General features: G+C 39.2%; 1 protein-coding gene across 1 annotated transcript; it reads right to left on the bottom strand.

Annotated features, from left to right (window-relative positions):
• Positions 1 to 1096: 1096 nt before the first annotated feature.
• On the bottom strand, positions 1097 to 18403 carry LOC119477567 (interleukin-31 receptor subunit alpha-like). The gene is made up of 16 exons (XM_037751700.1): positions 18156 to 18403; positions 12035 to 12304; positions 11822 to 11948; positions 10866 to 11032; positions 10643 to 10758; positions 9605 to 9628; positions 9291 to 9453; positions 6893 to 6975; positions 6578 to 6788; positions 6297 to 6461; positions 5146 to 5247; positions 4926 to 5057; positions 4708 to 4848; positions 3239 to 3323; positions 2973 to 3057; positions 1097 to 1670 (listed from the first exon to the last, which is right to left on the bottom strand). The coding sequence occupies exons 1-16, from the start codon at positions 18205 to 18207 to the stop codon at positions 1293 to 1295; spliced, it is 2301 nt and encodes a 766-aa protein (XP_037607628.1). The 5' UTR covers positions 18208 to 18403; the 3' UTR covers positions 1097 to 1292.
• Between the last annotated feature and the right edge of the window lie 654 nt (positions 18404 to 19057).

Genomic DNA, 19057 nt, shown 5'->3' with positions numbered 1-19057 from the left:
GCCAAACCTGTGCTTTGAGATATAATATAATGCAGTCCATACATGTACATATTTGTTTCATCATTTCAACCGCATAATGTGGGCCCCAATTCCATTGCTTTATTTAAAGAAAAACACTTTAAAGGGACTGTTTGTAAGAATCAGAAATTGGTTGTAACAGCGACACCTGTGGCCGTTAAGTCAACGAAAGTCAGCGTCCTGTTGCTCGCGCTCGCCTGTGTGCACGCGCTACCTGAATGTGAGTGAGCATCCGTCAAAACAGTGAGGCGACACACGTCAGCTAAAACCACAATATCACTCTATATTTCACCCGCTTGGCAGTAATGTTAGCTGACCAGACGAAGGTCTCTCCATGAATCAGTGCTGATCCTAGAGTTGGCTTTTCCTGCTTCAGCCTCCCGACCGCGGCCGGAGGAAACAGGGGAGACACCAGCACCCGGTCAGAGACGATAATGTTTCTCGCTGCGGAGCCCCGTCACTTCACAAGACACGGGAAACCTCTGTTGGTCTGGAGGAGCTGCAGCATTTATTTCTGCACAAAAGTCCACTGTACTAGATATTCTCAGAGCTACTAACTCTCCTGCAGTGTGTAGTGTGCGCACATGCACGTGTAGAGGTGAAGCGAGTGAGAACGAGCGCGGCGTGTGAGTGAAGGCAAGCAGGCAGCGGAGCAGAGTACAGCAGAGACTCCGGCCCTGGTCCAACACTGTTTACAAGACGCACTTCACTAGATCTAACTTTGCGGTTTTGGTGCTTCCGAGTAGTTTGTGTTGGAGTCTTGTCTGAACAGCGTAGCCACACACGAGCGCACATGGGACACCGACCCGCAATGATTTACACGTGTAAGAAGTTACAAACAGTCCCTTTAAAATGACTGTAATTTCTATTAAGAGTTCTGAAGGGTCCACATCATGACGTAGATGTTGTCACGACTGAAGAAAAAATAAATACCTTTTATTGACTTTGCATTAAATGAGAACAAAAACTGTTGCTACATTTATCTCCATATAATTATCTCTGCAAAAGACATCAAGTTGTCTAAATAAAGCAGCTTGTACACACATTGTTTAGCTATAAATATGACATATTTGTATCAATAAATGATACACAGTAGCACTTTTATTTCCCGCAAATAGGTTATGAATATAAGATTACAGTCGTTCTGCTTTACTTTCACTCCACAGCAGGATAATGACACAATCTTGGAAGTCTTTGGCAGGATTAAACCGCACCTGAGCTGATTGATGCATTTGAGCTCTTGGTATGTTGTTATGGTTTTGTTTTCATTCCCATCACCTGGCACCGTGTTGTTCTAACATGTCCAAAGTCACGTACATCGTCTGTTTTAGTGGAACTCGCTTAAACTGTTTACTGCACTTCGAGGCAGGACTTTCCACAGAAGCTTGACTTCGATACGGGCTGTTCTCTGCAGAAAGCAGAGCTGTGGAATCATCGGGAGAAGAGAGACGCGGCGTCTCTACAGGATTGACTGGGTCTTCATGCTTTTCGTCTATTATTGGAGTCGTGGCTGAGTCAACGTAGTCGTCCGTCTGGTCACTGGCTGGGTTACCGTAACAGTCTATTGGAGAGCTGGCCTTCCTCTGAGCTTCCTCTGTGTAAACTCTGTCACAGAGGCTTTCAGTTGGATTACTGAATGCCTGGAACATCCCCTGTAGACATAAATCCACACATGACATACAAACACACATAGAAAGAGAAAGTGGTTTATTCAGGAGATAAAACCTTGGTGATAGAATCATGACAGTAATGACAGGCTAAATATCGCTCCAAAGTTGGGCCAAATTTTGGCGAGGAAAAACTGGCAAGGACACTTTCAGAGGGGTCCCTTGACCTCTGACCTCAACATATGTGAATGAAAATGGGTTCTATGGGTACCCATGAGTCTCCCCTTTACAGACATGCCCACTTTATGATAATCACATGCAGTTTTTTGCATGCAGTATAAACATGTTATTTTTCGCCTATTCTAAAATGGTGTATTTAAATATTTCTGCATACTGGGGTCCCTAAACAGACTTGAATTACATAAATTGGGTATCACTGTAAAGATAAGACTCTTGTGTATCCAATGAGCCCAACTGTATTCATGTGTGATGATGTTAATCCCCATAGTAACCTTTTCATTGTGATTGTATAAACTAACCTGTGGTGACCTCTAGGATAATCACAGCCTCATGAAACTTTACAGCCACAAACTAGAGACCTAGAGCATTCAGAGGATGGATGGCTTTCCTAGCTAGATTGACAATAAGGAGGTTTCTGAGCAGTTTTCACAACAGATGTGCTCGCCATCTAATCGCAGAAAAATGCAATTCTTGCAGAAATCTCCAAATGTCAAAAGTTTTTGATTCCAAATCACAGCATGGCTTTTTCTATGGTGTTCCTCAATGTCTTGATGTCTTAATGTGGTATTTTGGAGGGATTATCGATCATTTTTATCAATTCTCAAGTGGTAAAAAATGGTTAAATTTAGTACAGAATCTGTAGTAACAAAATGGTATCAACCCATAAATTGCTGCAACATGACATGGTGATTATGAGACATAATAGAGCACGGGGAATGGCCATCATATACTTCTATTGTGATGTTCTTAGCCCTTATACACCTTTACAATTTAATTTAATTACTTAATTCATGTTTATTTCTGATTTATGACTTAAATAACTTGACACACAGTGCTGAGCTGCATCTCAAATTAATCTTCAGGTTCCCAGCTTTCAGATGATGTACGCCACTTCTATGTGACATCTACTGTTGACCTGCTATCTCCCCCTAAAGACCCCCTGTACCCCCCCTCAAAAAGACAAAAACCTAGGTTTATCTTTACCACTGCAATTTATTTATACGTTTACATGACTACCACCTGAATAAAGCGACACCTTTTCCATATGTTACCACAAATAACCTTGAATTGAATTGTCTCACGGATGTAATTCCTCACTGAGCTCACCTCTTGACGGCCTGCCGTTGGCCACAACGTCACAGCACTGGCCAGGCGCGGGTTAGGCACCGGCTTCGCCCTGAATTTCTGCCACCTTAAAAAAGCAGATCATCATCATCATTAGGGGCACCATTATGTGAAGGTTATTCCGTGTATGACCACAAGATGTAGTACAATATGTCTTTTTTCATTACTGCTGGCGTGGATATGTCACTGGTCACTTGAAATCAATCCATACATCACATCATCAGTTACAGTAAAAGATTGAAACTTACTGAACAGTGCAGCATAATCCCAGAGATAACACAAGAACTATAATGATGCTTCCGACGACACTGACTGCTGTGATGAGCCCCGGACCTAACGAAAGAAAGAATTAATCATGTTGTATATTAGTTTGTTGACTCACTTCTCCAGAACTATAATGCATGACAACATTATATTCTAACTGATGGGAAACATGTTTTTGAGCAGTTTGTCTGAGTTTCTAGATACTTTCTAGATACTCAGTTTGGATACGGGCCACAGATAATCGTCTCTCCCTACAGGCCCTCCGTGTCTGTGTGGTGTTCAAAAACATGTGGCACTGATTTCAGCAGCAGGTTGTTGTGGCAGCTGTTGTGAGACAGATCTGGGCTTGATTAAAGCAAGATTATGTAGCTTTGCCTGAACAGCATGCTACTGCAGCCACCAGTCAGTCATACAGTTAGCGAATTGAATCACTATAACAGGGGTCTCCAACAAGTAGCTCGTTTCTGAGTGGCTCGCTACAGGTTCAAAGAATATGTACATACATTTGATAACATAAAAGCCCCTTTGTGAACCTGTTTAAATTTCTATCCAATCAAATTCACAGACATCCGGCCACCTTCTGACAGAAAATGACTTACTGCTGATCACCTGTAAATAAAACGATTTACCGCTGAAAAAAAGTCATAATTTACGAAAATTAAAGTCATAACTTAACGAGGAAAAAAGTTGTAATATAACGAGAATAAAGTCACAACTTAACGAGGAAAAAAATTTGGAATATTACAAAAATAAAGTCATAATTTAACAAAAAGAAGTTGTAATTTATGAGAATAAAGTCATAACTTTACGAGAAAAGTAGTCGTAATATTACGAGAATAAAGTCATAATTTAAAAAAAAAAGTTGTAATATTACAAGGATAAAGTCATAACTTAACGAGAAAAAATAGTCGTAATATTACGAAAGTAAAGTCATAATTTAACAAAAAAAAGTTGTAATTTATGACAATAAAGTCATAACTTTCCGAAAAAAAAGTCGTAATATTACGAGAATAAAATCATAATTTAACAAGAAAAAAGTTGTAATTTACGAGAATAAAGTCATAACTTTAGGAGAAAAAAAGTCGTAATATAACGAAAATAAAGTCATAACTTTACGAGAAAAATAACATGTAAAATTACTACTTTATAATATTACAACTTTTTTTTCTCGTAATCCTATGACTTTATTCTTGTAATCTCAGATTAATTTTTTTCCTAAATGTGGCCCTAATACTCCATCGTACCATCGTACCATAGACCTACAACAATGATAAATAAAAATGACAATGTAAACAAAAAACAGTTATTCATTTCCATTTTTATAAATCCACAGGGAGCCACTGGAGAGGAGCCTAAGAGTTGCATGTGGCTCCAGAGCCGCTGGTTGCTGACCCCTGATCTAGTCCTATAAGTGCAGACCTTTTAACCTCATCAGCCCTTACAGAGTACTCACCAAATCTGTTGGTCTTAAAGCTCGTCACAATGCTTTCGGTGGTTCCTGTAAGAGCTGTGGCCTTCACATAGACGCTGTAATAGGTGTCTGGAATCAGATCTTTCAAAGAGAAGTCCTGCTTTGAGCCATCTAGAGTATCATCTAGAAGACAGAAATGTCATTTAAGGTAAGAGGAAATCTTCAACTCATTTTCAAACAAGTCTCTGAGGTGGACTTACTGAGCGGTGGTTCGCCGTAGAAGACGGTGTAGTTGACAACGACGCCGCTGCATGCCTCCTGCGACGTCACATTCCAGCTCACAAGGGCACTTTTGTCGTTAGTCTGAACATGGATAGTGACATTTCCTGGACCTGTAGGGACCACGTTTTTTAAAATCAGACTGGTTAAACATGAAAAAAAAAATTCAGAATCACAAAAAAAGAAAAATGAATGACGTACCTCCGAATCTGGAGCAGATATGAAGGGCTTGTGTGCCATGACCTGTCTTGTTTTCAAAGAGGGGAGTTACTGTGATGTTGTATGGCTTCTTATCCAGGAGGTCTGTAAGGAGATATTGAGAAGGAGATATTGAGAACATTTCTCAATATTTTGACTTAGTATCTCAAAATAATGAGTTAGTATCTCAAAAAAAGAGAAACTTTCTCAATATTTTGACTCACTATCTCAAAATAAATAGAAAATTTATCAATATTTTGACTTTGTATCTCAATATTTTGATTCAGTATCTTAAAATAAAGAGACATTTTCTCAATATTTTGAGTTATTTTTTAATATTTTGAGTTAGTATCTCAAAAAAAGAGAAAAATTCTCAGTATTTTGACTTAATATCTCAAAATTATGAGAAATGTTCTCAATATTTTGACTCAGTATCTCAAAATAATGAGAAACTTTCTCAATATTTTGACTTAGTATCTCAAAAAAAGAAAAAATGTCTCAATATTTTGACTTAATTTTTAATATTTTGAGTTAGTATCTCAAAAAAAGAGAAAAATTCTCAGTATTTTGACATAACACCTCAAAATAAAGAGAAAGTCTCTCAATATTTTGACTTCGTATCTCAATATTTTGACTCAGTATCTCAAAAAAGATAAAATTTCTCAATACTTTGACTTAGCATCTCAAAATAAAGAGAAACCTTCTCAATATTTTGACTTTGTATCTCAAAATAGAAATAGAATAGAAATGGCCGGACACAGCACCCCTTAATCCAGCGTCAGAAAGGTGTGTTGGGAGAGGCGTTTCTGAAGCTATGCGACGAGCAGTTCTGACGGCGTACACTCGTTAAAGCTTAAAGAGAACGAAGCGGGAAAGACTGACGCATATCTCATCTCTGTGAGAGGTGAGTCACAGTTCTTGAAAACTCTGTTTTGTAAAATGCATTACTGTTGCCTCCAGTGAAGCCATTATTTGCCACACCCAGACGATCAAAGATAAGACACAAATTGATCTGACGGTCAAAACAAGTTACTGTAAGTCAGCCCATTATAAATCAGCTTCAGCCACAAGGTTCACTCCATGGATTAATGTTCCCACCCACAAAGTGTTCACTCAACATCCATCAAGCATTTCATGCCTGTTCTCTAACCTACCAGAGAGTGTCGCGTTAGTGTATTTGGTCTTCTTCCAGTAGTATTGATTTCCATCGTGGGTCCAATCCACCATGTAACAACTGACAGACTGAATGGGAGCTTTCCAGCTGACCAGAATAACGCCTTCGAGGGTTGAGGTCTGGATGTCGGTAACTTGAGGGAGGCCTGCCAAGTTACAAACATGCATCAGGGCAAAGCATTGTTACATTAAAATTATGCATTAAGGTCCATAAATTGTTGTTACCCATTAAAAAAGCAGAATCAATAGCATTAAAACTCACTCTCTCCGATGGCTGGAACATAAACAGAGTCTTCCACAAACAGGGATTCATCGTGGAAGACTGTGAAGTTGATTCTGTGTGCATCTCGGCTCACGTCAACATCACAAGTCAACTTGCCCCGTAATGTACAATTTATTCCCATCGTGTGTTCCTTGTAGGGAGTCGATTTGACAGCGTAGGTAAATGTGCCTTTGCATGTTGAAGGAATCTCCTGCGTAGACAGTTTGAAGCACTTTAGACCAATAAGTAATGGTAGTGAAGCTGAATTATGAGTTTGGAAATAAAGAATATTTTTTAAATGACAGGCTTCCTCACCGTCCACATGGCATGAACTCTTCTAACTCCATTTTTCTCCGGTTCAGCGACCTTTCTCCACAGGCGCAGCTTCACATGACTCTCTGTAAAAGGGTTCAAATAGGTTACAAACAATCACACTTTTTTTCATTTTTAAAGGGACTATTTGTAAGATTCTGAAATGCTGCTTAACAGCGTCACCTGTGGCCTTGAAATCAACGAAAGTCAGCGTCGAGCTCAAAACAGTGAGGCGACACACGTCAGCTAAAACCACAATATCACTCTATATTTCAGCTGCTTGGCAGTAATGTTAGCTGACCAGACGAAGGTCTCTCCATGAATCAATGCTGATCCTAGTGTTGGCTTTTCCTGCTCAGCGCAGGCTTCAGCAGCGGGGCTCCTCAACGAGTCACGTCATCGCCTCCCGACCGCAGCCGGCAGCCGAAGACACCGGCACCCGGTCGGTAACGAGACGATAACGTAACTCGTTGAGGAGCCCCGTCACTTCACAAGACACGAAAAACCTCTGTTGGTCTGGAGGAGCTGCAGCATTTATTTCTGCACAAACGTCCACTCTACATTCACTAGATATTCTCAGAGCTAAACTAACTCTTCTGCAGTGTGGAGTGAGTGCGCGTTCACGTCTAGGGGTGGAGCGAGACAGCGAGGACGCGCGCGCCGTCTGAGTGAAGGAGAGCAGGCAGCGGAGACGAGGCTGCGACCACACGCGAGCGCGCATATGCGAACGCGCATGTGTGCCGACCCGCTACATTTATACGCTTAAAAAGTTACAAACAGTCCCTTTAAGAGCCGATATGATAACGATAGTTTGGAGCGGGAAAAAGCTGATTAATTTACCGATATCTACTTTACTTTTGCATACGCCGTTTTTAATAAATAATTTTTTGGTCACCCTGAATTTAATCATTAGTAAGAGAACATCCTGAAGTGTGATTTGGTGGATTACATTGTTGGAATATGTTCTATTTATTTGCAATGGCTTACAGTATGACTGGCCAGGATTACTTCTGTTGTTCGTCGCGTTACATTGTTAAATGCTACTCTTACAAACCGTTATTGTTCGTGCTTATTACCTTTAGGAAAGAGGATCCTAAAGTGTGTGATTTCATTTCATGAATGGATAGTTACATGGCTGGATGAACTTCTTTTCTCCCCCTATCTACTTTTTCTTTGTGCATGGAGCTTGAATGCAAAACGGTGATGTACGTCCCAGCGTCGTACTGGCACCGATTAATCTGACTGCCTCTAATGATTACTAATGTTAAGTAAACAGTTTTGGGAGGGACAGAGCAGGACCACTGTTCACACCCGCAATTAAAAGCAAAAACAGCCTCGAGCTCATGGTAACAGCTGTAAACAATGGTAGAGTGTTTGTGATTTTCCAGAAGATTTATATCACTACATTGTGCAATGCGAATCTGTACTTGTTCAACATTTAATCCTCAACTCTGTGAAAACCTGATTATGTGTCACCACCAGGCTGTTATCCGTTCTCTGGAATAATACAAGTCTAATATTAGACTCTGCAGTTGGTGTTTCTTAAGATATTCACATTCAAGTCCCGACCTGCAACCTGAAAGTGTCAGATTTCAGCAGCTCAAACGGATCTTTATTCCCTCTCAGAGCCAGCGATAATGTTTCTGGATTTCACCATTTCTACACAACTTTGCAAATAAATATTTTTCGTTTATTTACTGGAAACGAAACCAATGTTCATTTCTTAAAGGTGCAGTGTGTGTCAGATTTGGCGACATCTAGGGATGTGGTTGCAGATTGCAACCAACTGAGTACCCCTCCGCTCACTCCTCCCTTTCCAAGACTGCGGTAACGTGAGCCGCTGAGTGTGAAACCGCGATAACGCCGCTCGCCTCACTCAGAGGTTATCCTCACCATAATAACATTACTTTAGGAGCAACAGAAGCCAGACGGCAGCTGGCGGTACCACGGTTTTACACTCTGCAGCTCACATTACTGCAGATTCACAAGCGTGTCGAAGAACTATCTTCAGGTAACGTAAAAACTTGAAAGGCTCTCTCTATAGCCAGTGTTTGGTTTGTCCATTCTGGGCTGCTGTAGAAACATGGCGGAGCAACTTGGCCGACTCTGTAAGGACGCATTTCTAAATAAACTGATAACACAGTATGAACTTCTTAAAGTTGTTGTGAATGCGTTATCTTTGATCTTCATGAGCACCTGGACCATGAGAGCAGACTGGTGCCAAATCATCATCAGTCTTATTGTAGCCAATTCATTCATATGTCATACAGGCTTTTAAAATTACTAAAAATGAATGAAAAAAAAACTCAATAATAATGTAAGATATTGAAACGATATTTGTGCATAGGTGATTTAATAGCCTGCTGTGACTGCTAGTAAGCTGTTTCGACATTTCTCTTACTATTTAGTTGGGTCAGAACTGTCTTTTTGTGGCTCCAGTCGCTCCAGGGGGCTTTGTTTAAAGCACAGCGGACTGAAAAGCTGTAGTTACTGCAGGACTCAAACTTCGCAATGTCAATGGTCTTCTCCCCGTGCTGATTTGCCTTTAGAGTCTCACTGAGCACCTACAAAGAAAAACAGAAATAATTTGGTTAAAAACTCTTCTCAGAAGGTCCAAAGCTAAATATATGATACATTACCAGGAACGATTTTAAACAAACACAGCTTTGTTTTGTTGAAATGAGATGCTTTGTTAGGGAACTATGTGTCTCTTACCACTGTAGTTTGTTCATTGGCAGCCTGGAACAGAAAGGCAAACAGAAATAGCTTCAATCAGCCATGAAGGGGAATTCCAAAAAAACACAAGCAGAATCAGCTGAACTAGTTGTTTTTTTTTACCACTTTTTATTTCCGTTTAGAGAAATAAAGCTGAACAAGTTGGTAGTTAGGTTTCAGTTTGACATGTAGCTTTAGCAACGCCTACTGCCTATTTACTCCCTATTTACTATACAGACCGTTTCAACAGAAATGCATCGCTATAGGCAACAGCTTGGGTCCATGTTTACTTCCTGTCAGCTGATGTCATTCACATACACTGCAACTGGGACACATTTGGAATATTTTACAACAGTTTACAACTGTGAAATGGTCTGTAGACCAGACCGGCACATAGAGACCGCATCCCTTTTTGGGGGGATAGAAAACCGAAGATCCTATAGATGTCAATGTTATTTGACGTATATTTGGATTGTAATATTTACAACTTTATATGCATTTATTTGTTGTTAAACAAACATTTGTTTATAGACATATCTAATAATTATTTTTGCGACCTTGCCTGAACCTGAACGTTCGCGACACCTTAATAAATTAAGGCTTATTTTAAGGCTTAACACAGTGGCCGGATACTGCTTATCCAGACATCTCTACATATTTGATTGAATCACGTTAGGCTATGTGTTGTCAGTAAATAACCAATGTGTTAATAGCCAACTGTTTGATCCATAGGCTGAGATTTAGTTGGGGGGGAGGAGTGCTGAAGCAAGAGAGAGAGAGAGCGGCGGCGACGGGAGCAAGTAACGTTATCGACTCCGACCCAAGCAGGAAAAGTTAACAGTTTGGTGAATCCAGTTCAATTCAGATCTCAGTGTGCCGATTCATTTCTACAATACCTTTTGAAGTGTTGTTTATGTTCATCTTTTTCTGATTTGTGATCGCGATCATTGACATTGTTGCGTTTTATTCTATGCTGTTTTCAGTTGCTTCTGGGAAATACTTCAAATGCTGCATTTAGGTGATCAAAGAGGGACGTACCTTGCTGTAATTGACTTGACAGTGACCCGGGGCACCAGAACTCGCCCGATTCCACTTAACCAACACACGATCAGAGAAGGTTTCTACATTTAACGATTTCGGAGGGACAATTTTCCCTGAGGGAATATAATTATGACAGCACATCAAAATGCAGAAATGTACAATGTTAAAACAATAAGATATCACTAAGAAATATATTTTTCCGACAAAATTTGTTACTTACATATGTGCAATGGGTCAAATTCACGAGGGTCGGAGTCAGCTGTCCAATGAGCAGTTTCAGCTCTCACAGTAATACTGTTATTCTCAGATATTTCTACTAAATGAGATGTGCACTCTGTTCTATGTGATGTGCAGATTTTTTTCTTGGAAGAGTTTGACCGAGTGGATCTGAAAGAAATACATGTTTTATATTAAGTACACACATCAACAAGACAAAGAATTGTTCCTGCATTAGTTCTTACCAGGGCTGTCAAAGTAAACGCGATAATAATGCAAATTTGATTTAATGCCACAAATTTCTTTAATGCATTAACGCAACTTGTGATTTTTAGGCAGTAGTGGGCTCAATTTCAAAGCTAGAGTGAAGATACTGGCATCGTATGAAACTAGAAAACTACGAAATCCATTGGTACCAACCAATGTCATACTAGCTTGTCAAGAAGGAGGCTAAATAACGCTCCAAACTTACGCTAAATTTTGGAGAGGAAAAACTGTCATGGTCATTTTCAAAGGGTTCCCTTGACCTCTGACCTCAAGATATGTGACTGAAAATGGGTTCTATGGGTACCCACGAGTCTCCCCTTTACAGACATGCCCACTTTATGATAATCACATGCAGTTTGGGGCAAGTCATAGTCAAGTCAGCACACTGACACACTGTTGTTGCCTGTTGGGCTTGATTTTGTTATGCTAAATGCAGTACCTGTGAGGGTTTCTGGAGAATATTTGTCATTGTTTTGTGTTGTTAATTGATTTCCAGAAAAAATATATATACATACATTTGCATAAAACAAGCATATTTGCCCACTCACATGTTGATAAGAGTATTAAATACTTGACAAATCTCCCTTTAAGATTCATTTTAAGCAGATAAAAAATGTGTGCTTCATTTGCGATCAATTGCAATCGATTGACAGCCCTAATTCTTATACAAAAGGAAGAAAATACGACACCCACCTCAGTACAGTGTAGTTTACTTTCAATGAAGGATTAATCTGGTGCTCCCAGTTGCATGTGAACAGGTCTGGTATTCCTTCGTCTCGATCTTTATTATGCAAGATGCATGATATATTGCTGGGTTTTGCTGTGAAAAAAAGCAAGTCAGCAATGTCATACATGTATATTTCATGTTATTGCAGCCATAATATAAGTGACAGAAATACTTCTTACAGTACGTTCTGATGTTGGTGCCTCCAAGGACTTGCTGATTAACTGCACTGTGGCACTGCAGCGTCGCACTGTGGTGAGTGAACTTCCTCAGTGACAGCACTGTGTGTGAGGAGTTGATGGTGTTTGACAATCTTTCATCTACGGGTGCGTTGTTGAGTGTCCAGAAGATTTTTCCTTTGACGCATGAAGTCTGGCACACTATGTCGATATCGGATCCCACTTCGATGTATTTATCTTTAGGGAAAACGTTGCAGTTGTTCTCAAGCCGGCCTGCAGGAAGTGATAAAGTTATTCAATATTTCAAAATGTAAATTAAATTCTAGTTTGACATTTTAGGAGTTGCTTTCTTGCTGAGAGTTAGATGGTAAGATTGATACCACTCTTGTGTCTGTATGGCAAATATGCAGCTAGAGCCTGGATGTATTAAGAGAATTGGATACAGCGTTGGAGGCGGGGCCCCGTTCATTCTTATGAAAGTTGCTCAGTGGCGCATGAAGCCTAAATGACTCGACTTCCATCTGGAAAAGTAATCGGATATTGGGCACATGGAACATGCGCAATAGTGTCCGCTCGGTCACATGACTCGGTCACAGGGTCCCAACGTCACGCCGTCGTCGCGGCTTGCGCTCCATTCCTCGGTCTGGGTCTCACTCACATGAACGGAGGAAGGGAAATAACTCTGGATTCGGCTATTAGTTCATTTTACAACTTTAAATCTTAATTTTTTAAATAACGGCTATTTAGGTGTTCGTACTGGGAAGTTAATTCACCTCAAAAAAGAATTATGCGCTGAGTTACAGACATCTCTTTTTCAATGTAAGTCTATGGGAAAAAGTAATTTTGGGCCCAATGCATCACGTGACTGACACGGAAGTTGCAGTACCACCGTTTGGCCACTACGAAAGTTGGGATCAACGACCGGCGCTCTTCCTAGTGGCTTGAGCTAGAGCCTGCAGCAAGTTGGCTTAGCTTAGCTTAGCATAAAGACTGGAAACAGGGGAAAACAGCTAGCTTGGCTCTGTCTTATAGAGTGCTACAGGAATGAGTTGCATTTTAGCACTTCAGGTTCCCTCATCTGGAAGTCAATTGTTTTTTTTGAGTGGGTTTTTATTTAGATGCCAGAAATAAGGTCTGATTTTCAATCTTTTGCATGGCTTCAAAAAGGCGTGGATAAACAGCCCGGTCTCACGGGAAGGCATATAAATACCACAACATTACACAGACATTACGCGTGTCATGAGTACGCATTTTAGCGTGTCATTTGTACGCCACGCAAACGTCCCCAGTAAGGTTTAAGCAAGAAAACCACTAACGTAGGTTCAGCAAGAAAACCACTAAGTTACCGCAGCATTTATACGTGGATGCGTTTACACTGCAGTCAGTACAGGATACAAAAGACACGTGGAAATCAAGAAAGGCGTACTCATTGCACGCTAAACGGCTCATGGACGCCTAGTCAAATTGACTTGACTTAAACGTTATCGTGGCATTTATACGCCTTTTCGTGCGAACGGGCTAGGGTAAATGAGACTACTAAACGTCATCATGCCCAACACTAGTTCGTCTTTAGCTTAGTGGCGGTGGCGTGAAGTCATGCAACCGGTGTGTAGTTCGTTTATAGCCTAACGTTAGCTTTTTACTTCTGGTGATTGTATTAACGCACAAAAGTGGTGTTCATTTGTGAAGATTATCTTGCTGTACAAAACGTGTAAGTATCATAAATGTTTGTTTGCCACAGAACTTATTTTCTGCGATAATCCAAAACCCAATGGAAAAATCCCATTGGCTTTTTGTCAAAGGAACCCACGGTGATGCTAACTTCCTGGTCGGCTTACAAATATGTCATTCCTATAGCACTCGATGGGAACAAAATCCGTCTACCAGCACCTGCAACACTAATAAACTTAGCTGTTTCCAGTCTTAATGCCAAGCTAACCTGCTACTGTCTGTAGCTTCATATTGAGACCCCAGACATGAGAAGAGGTATGAGTCTTTTCATCTAACACTTGGCTAAAAAGCAAGTAAGCTACTTCCCACCAATGTTTCAATCACAGGGGGAATGTCCACAGATATACTGGTATTATCTTCCTCTCATGGACTCAAACTAAGAATGTAAGAGTCATCCACGGTGGTGGCAACGGTGGTGCATATTTGTGGTGTTTGTCTTTGTTTCCAGATGCTGGAAACACAACATCCACTCTAGCGTCCCTCCAGTTTAGTTTATTTTCTATCTTTCAGTTCAGTTCTAAAGCACTCAAACTAAGAGAGTAAGAGCCATCCATGGTGGTGGCAACGGTGGTGCATATTTGTGGTGTGTGTCTTTCTGTTTCCAGTTGCTGTAAACTGACACAACATCCGCTCTAGCGTCCCTCCAGTTTAGTTTATTTTCTATCTTTCAGTTCACTTGTGACTGCATCTTTCAGTCTTCAATTAGAAACGGAATGATAAACTGCAGAAAAAAAGTCCAAATCTACATGTATATCAATTTTTCTTTTTTTAATCAAACAAGGAGTTAGTTGGTTGGTTGGTTGGTTGGATGGTTGGTTGGTTGGTCGGTCACTAACCCTGATGATTCAACACTTCCTGTTGCTGCTTCGCAAACGGTTGCAGGTGGGAAGCTTTCCAATTGAAGCAGCAACAGGAAGACTTCAATTTGCGTCATGAAGATACTGTATTAGAGCTCCAACAGCAAAGAAGAGCCCATTAGAGTCTCGATGCTAAGCGTCCGTTTTTCTGGAGATTAAATATTGGGGATCTTAGAGAGACCCAGAAAGTTGTTTTAACTGTAACGTAAATGTAATGCTATCATCACACCTGGTGAAAAATATTTACTGGTAGCAAAATTTGCACTTTCATTTGAATAATTGTCATTATTAGGGGCTTTTAATTGCAAATGAAGGACGGGAACCTCACTGGCTTACTCTCAGATTTCCACTAAGAGCTTGAAGATGTTGAAATAAAACAGTGGTAGAAAGATTAGCCTGCTAACCAATCCTCCAACTTAATGAACCACAAGCCAAACTGCATTGGTCACATAAAGCCGTGTTCATTTTTTTGTTTCCGTCACATGCCTTTGACACAGTTCCTGATCTATTTAGGGACAGCAGAAAAGCGTGAGAAACGCCACGGAGGAGTATGCAAAGACACAGGATCAGTATCAGCAGTGGTGATATTTCCATAATATTCAAATGGTGCTTTCACACCTAACCTGTTTGGTTCGGTCAACACGAACCCTGGTGTGCGTTTGCCTGGTTAGTACAGTTGGTTTGGGCTGTTGTGAAAGCTGTTGATGTAACAACTGGACCGAGACTGCTTGAAAAGGGGGGTCTCGGTGTGTTTCCAAAAGGGACTCTGGTCCGGTTTATTTGTGGTGTGAAAGCAAATGGACCAAAACACTTGATTTTTTTGACACTAGATATATGATTTTAGTGCAATTTCAAAAGCTAAACCACTAATAAATCAATCTGTATTTTGAAATGAATTCTCTGAGAGACAGGGAGCCAGTGTAGAGACCTCAGAACTGGACTGATATGATCCACTTTCTTGGTCTTAGTGAGGACTCTAGCAGCAGCGTTCTGAATCAGCTGTAGCTGTCTGATCGATTTGGTGCCATGTATACGAGTCAGTGAATGCAGGGATTTTCCCTGATCAATTACAAGTCTGTTGTGCTTGTAGCCTACTCTGTGTGCTTTAGCAGTTCATTAAGTCCATTAAAAAAGGGTGTGACATAGTGATACCACAGTAACACACCCTGGCATATTGATGCACAAAACGCCTCTTTTTCGTCCTGTCTCTACCAGTTAGCCATGTAGTCCATTTGCAGTCTAATAATGCTTATATTCAGTTGTTTACATGCGCTCTTAGTGAGACCAGAGAACATAAATATACAGATAAGAGACATTTAAAGGGGACATATTATGCTCATCTTCAGGTTCATGCTTGTATTTTGGGTTTCTACTAGAACATGTTTACATGCTTTAATGTTCAAACAAAGCATTATTTTTCTCCTACTGTCCGTCTGAATATACCTGTATTTAGACGGTTATTTCCCAATGTGGGTCCTGATGATGCGCTCATGATGCAGGATGTCAATTGACATAACTGTCCAATCATTGACTTGTCAGTCCATTTGGCTTGATGTTTACTCCTCTTGATTTGTTTGTAAAATGTCAGTGTAAACATGAACTCAACCAGCAGTGTGTATGTTTCCACTTGGTCCAAACCAAATTAACTGAAGTTGAACTACAGGTGTGAAGTCAAAAGAATATTCTGATGCATGACATAAGAATATTTTTTTTAACCCGTTGCCCTGTTTTCTGGAAATGACATATATCTTTGAGCATTTTGTACAATGTGAACCAAGCTTATACACTTACTTGTCTATAGTGGTGTTACTTTCTATAGTATTTATTCTCAAACATAATAACGCATTTATTCTGTTCTTGTGTTATACAAAAAGATGTCATGTATATCAAACTAGATAAATTAAAAATATATATATTTCTCATGGTGCTTAAGATCCAAAACCCAAATGTTTTTTGTTAGAAGAGTCTTTAAGAAGTCTGGAAATGCCTTATGTAACACTGTAAGTAAGTGTTTTTAATAGAATTTACTATTACCATACAACTGTCTACCACATTATTAAATTTAACGTGATATGATATTGTATTCCAATATTTGCTGTATATTTGAATGTCTTTGATCATAATCAGATTTTCTACTTACATGATTTTCTTGTTACAGTATTTGTATGCGCAAGAATTTCATTGCCAACGACTGCTTCACTGTAATTGTTGTGCATATAATGATAAAGAACTTGAAACTCAAACTAAAGCTACAATATACACAACTATTGGTAGACTGTTGATAATATTTAGACTAGTTTTAATCACGGATAAAGTCGATGCAAAACTATTACCATCCCACTACAGCAGAGGCTCTTTATTCTCTTGGCTGTGTGGTTTTCCTTTGGATGAGAATGACTTGCAAAAACTTATAGAGTGCAGCATGTTAGTAGTGGTGTGTTTGTTGTGAGTAATTTGACTATTTCACAACGCTTTTTGAAATGTGTTTTTAATTTAGTGCTTTGTGAAAGTTTAAAAAACGAAACAAAAAGAAACAGTAGAAAAAGAATATCAAAGAGGGCGATAGTCAGTGGTGGAAGAACTCTTCAGATCTTTTACTTAAATAAAAATAGCAATACAACTGTGTAGAAATACTGTGTTACAAGTAAATGTCATGATGATGTAATAATGATGTATTAATGTGTAAGCATTACTTTAATGTTGCAGCTGGTAAAGGTGGAGCTGATTTTAACAAATGTATAAACTACAAGTTGCTTAATCAATAATAATATATCATAATTTATTTGTTAATTATATTTTGCATTACTAATCTGAAGAAGAAGCAAAGAAACTACAGTTGTCAAATAAATATAGTGAATAAAAAGAATGGAATAAAAACTACATTTCACACAGATATGAAGTGGAGTAGGACTACAATTAGGCTACAAGTACCTCGAATTTGTACAAAAGTGCAGTACTTGAATAAATGTACTTACGTTACTTTCCACAGCTGACTATATTACTTTGTGTTCATATCTGATGTCGTTTTTTATAGACAAAAAACAAGTATCTGTTATGGCTATGTGTTAATATGAGAATAAAAAGTCATATAAAATTGGAATTATCTACAAATATTTCTCAATAACAAGTTATAGATTTGTGGTTTTTCTAAATAATATATTCTTGAAATTATCACATGGGAAGTAAAATAAAATATTGTAGATTTTAATGCAGTTGCAATTCAATGTAAATTAACAGTTTTAGTCTTCGACTCAGACTTTAGGGCTCATCTGTAACTGTATATAATAATATTAATAATAATTTAAAATACTGATTGGATGAAAGGAATACTATATTATGACTATAGCAAATTATTTCTAGTTAAATTCCAATACTCGTGTTTATTAAACCACTTTAACCTCAGTGAACATTATGTTATGAAACCAAAACAAAACAAGCATTTCCCATAAATAACAGTCAGAACAGGCTCTGACCAGTCTGCATTTTAACATAATGCTTTATCACAAGAAATATCAAAAATAAGATCTTTTACTTACCTTTACAAATGGAGATTGCAGCCAGGATAAATAGGGCTACAGATAAATGCATTTCTTTTAACTCATTACCAGAAAAAAAAAGAGAAAGAAATCGACTTTAAAGCTGTGAGATATTAATTTGCAACAAGATAAATGATTAAAATCCTCTTTACTATGTCTGATAATACCGACTGTAAGCTACACTGCAGGGCATTTTCTCAATAACTCTGTACTTCAGCCATGAACTAACAGGAACTGAAGCAAACCCTGAAATAAACTGGAAGTATTACCCAACTAGAGACACAGAGCCAACAGGAAGTGGACTAACTTGTGTCGAGAAGGTAACCCGCAAATTGCGAAATCTGAATCTGCAGAAAACTCTCGCGAGAGTTGATGCCCAACTAATTCATAACCTGAACCATCTCGCGATGGTTCCCCACAACTCTCGGGTTACCTTCAAGACACGACACTTCTCCCTTCTTGAAAGCCTATGAGACTTTGATAGTGTTATGTTTCTTACGTTTCCCTGAACAACCTGAGAGTAACGTGTTAAGACAACAAACATAAATTGGTATGACTCAGTTATGAATTACACACCACTGCCAGACAATAAATCCTAATTGCTTGGAGCATATTTGGCTGCATCATTTCTAGAGTTGCACTAATGGATTCACAGAAGAGATAAAGTAGGATGCATAAAAAACAGATAACTGGCAATATGATTAAGACACAAAGCAATTCTAATAACTAGTAGCCCAAGGCTGTCTGAAGGAAACTTATAAAATGATTACTATGATATTTGATACACCCCAAAGAGCTTATTATACAGTAGAAATACACCACCCAGCAGCTCAGAATCATAATAGATGCAATGCACACAAAGAGGAAGAGAGTGTGAGGAAAGTCATGCCACCCTCTCACAT

The sequence above is a fragment of the Sebastes umbrosus genome, chromosome 18, assembly GCF_015220745.1.
Source record: "Sebastes umbrosus isolate fSebUmb1 chromosome 18, fSebUmb1.pri, whole genome shotgun sequence".
Classification (NCBI taxonomy): Eukaryota; Metazoa; Chordata; class Actinopteri; order Perciformes; family Sebastidae; genus Sebastes; species Sebastes umbrosus.
Note: the sequence above shows the minus strand (reverse complement) of the source record. Positions and strands in the feature narration are given on the sequence as shown.